Source organism: Mandrillus leucophaeus, unplaced genomic scaffold (genome assembly GCF_000951045.1).
Source record: "Mandrillus leucophaeus isolate KB7577 unplaced genomic scaffold, Mleu.le_1.0 Scaffold313, whole genome shotgun sequence".
Taxonomy (NCBI): Eukaryota; Metazoa; Chordata; class Mammalia; order Primates; family Cercopithecidae; genus Mandrillus; species Mandrillus leucophaeus.
In genome coordinates, this window is record NW_012103288.1 from 553,003 (window position 1) to 555,098 (window position 2,096).

Consider the following 2,096-nt stretch of genomic DNA (forward strand, 5'->3'; position numbering starts at 1 on the left):
AGAGCAAGGCTCCATCTCAAAAAACAAAAACAAACAAACAAAAAACCAGACTGATCTAGCAAATGGTATACCCAGCATAGTGCCTCATCCTTGGCTCACTACATAGTAGCTATTATTACAGCTGCCTTCCCTACAGAATTTAGGCGTGCTGTGGGCCAGACTCCCAATTTTATAAGTGCTTACAATGGAAAGAGCACTGGATTGGGTGTCAGGACAACTAGAGTTGAGTCTTGGCTCTATTACCAGCTGTTGATGGAAGACAGACAAATCACACCGCTCTAGCCTCAATTCTGTCATCATAAAATGAGGGAGTTGGCTATTAGTTAACTGCAATGTCCTTTCTATTCTGATATGCCACGTTATTCTTGCCTCCATTTGTCCCTCTCTGTGTTCTCTGTTCCCTTCCCTCTGCTGTGCCTCTGTGTTCTGTCCATTTGCTGCCCTCCGCTTCACCTCTTCTCTCCCTGATGCTCTAGGTGGTAACTGAAAACCTGAAGCGGAAATGCAAGTGTCATGGCACGTCAGGCAGCTGCCAGTTCAAGACATGCTGGAGGGCGGCCCCAGAGTTCCGGGCAGTGGGGGCGGCGTTGAGGGAGCGGCTGGGCCGGGCCATCTTCATCGATACCCACAACCGCAATTCTGGAGCCTTCCAGCCCCGTCTGCGTCCCCGTCGCCTCTCAGGAGAGCTGGTCTACTTTGAGAAGTCTCCTGACTTCTGTGAGCGAGACCCCACTATGGGCTCCCCAGGGACAAGGGGCCGGGCCTGCAACAAGACCAGCCACCTGTTGGATGGCTGTGGCAGCCTGTGCTGTGGCCGTGGGCACAACGTGCTCCGGCAGACACGAGTTGAGCGCTGCCATTGCCGCTTCCACTGGTGCTGCTATGTGCTGTGTGATGAGTGCAAGGTTACACAGTGGGTGAATGTGTGTAAGTGAGGGTCAGCCTCACCTTGTGGCTGGGGAAGAGGACTGTGTGAGAGGGGCACCTTTTCAGCCCTTTGCCCTGATTTCCTTCCAAGGTCAATCTTGGTCCCTGGAAGCTTAAAGTATCTACCTGGAAACAGCTTTAGGGGTGGTGGGGGTCAGGTGGACTCTGGGATGTGTAGCCTTCTCCCCAACAATTGGAGGGTCTTGAGGGGAAGCTGCCACCCCTCTTCTGCTCCTTAGACACCTGAATGGTCTAAGATGAAATGCACTGTATTGCTCCTCCCACTTCTCAACTTCAGAGCCCCTTTAACCCTGATTCATACTCCTTTTGGCTGGGGACTCCCTATAGTTTCACCACTCCTCTCCCTTGGATAACCCCAGGCACTGTTTGGAGCCATAAGATCTGTATCTAGAAAGAGATCACCCATTCATGTGTACTATCCCCAAACTCCTCTACTGCAGCCTGGGCTCCCTCTTGTGGGATAATGGGAGACAGTGGTAGAGAGGTTTTTCTTGGGAAGGGGACAGAGTGCTGAGGGGCACTCTCCCCTGAATCCTCAGAGTTGTCTGTCCAGGCCCTTAGGGAAGTTGTCTCCTTCCATTCAGATGTTAATGGGGACCCTCCAAAGGAAGGGGTTTTCCCATGACTCTTGGAGCCTCTTTTTCCTTCTTCAGCAGGAAGGGTGGGAATGGATAATTTATTGTACTGAGACTTGTTCTTGGTTCCTGTTTGAAACGAAAATAAATTAAGTTACCGGACTGGATGCAGATGGTGATGTATGTACCCACACTTGGGATCCCAGTCCATAGCTTCTTTTCTAGGTTAATTCTCCTACCTTCCTACACTCAGTGACTTTATGTATATCCTGCTGAGTTCCACAAAGGATTTGAAATGAATCTCAGTGACTTTGTTGGCAACTTTTCCTTTGTAAAACCAGGAAGGACTCCTAGGTGGGAAGGGCTACAGTTCCAGATGTAGGCCCTATTGACTCTCTATGTGCCTCAGCTCCAGATTTCACCTTGATCACTGCCTTAGAACAAGGGCTGGCATTTTTTTTTTTTTTTTTTTTTTTTTCTGTAAAGGGTTAGATAGTAAATATATTACACTTGTGATCTTTGTCCCAACTATTCAACTCTGCCACAATTACTCAACTCTGCTGTTATAGATCA

At 49.2% G+C, this 2,096-nt stretch overlaps 1 protein-coding gene across 1 annotated transcript in view; it reads left to right on the top strand.

Annotated features, from left to right (window-relative positions):
* The window catches only part of WNT10B (wingless-type MMTV integration site family, member 10B), a 6,491-nt gene extending 4,806 nt beyond the window's left edge, over window positions 1-1,685 (top strand). The window contains exon 5 of the mRNA XM_011987611.1: window positions 477-1,685. Within this exon, the coding sequence (XP_011843001.1) occupies window positions 477-935 (459 nt within the window). The 3' untranslated portion in view covers window positions 936-1,685. The remainder of the gene's footprint in view (window positions 1-476) is intronic.
* The last annotated feature ends 411 nt before the right edge of the window (window positions 1,686-2,096 follow it).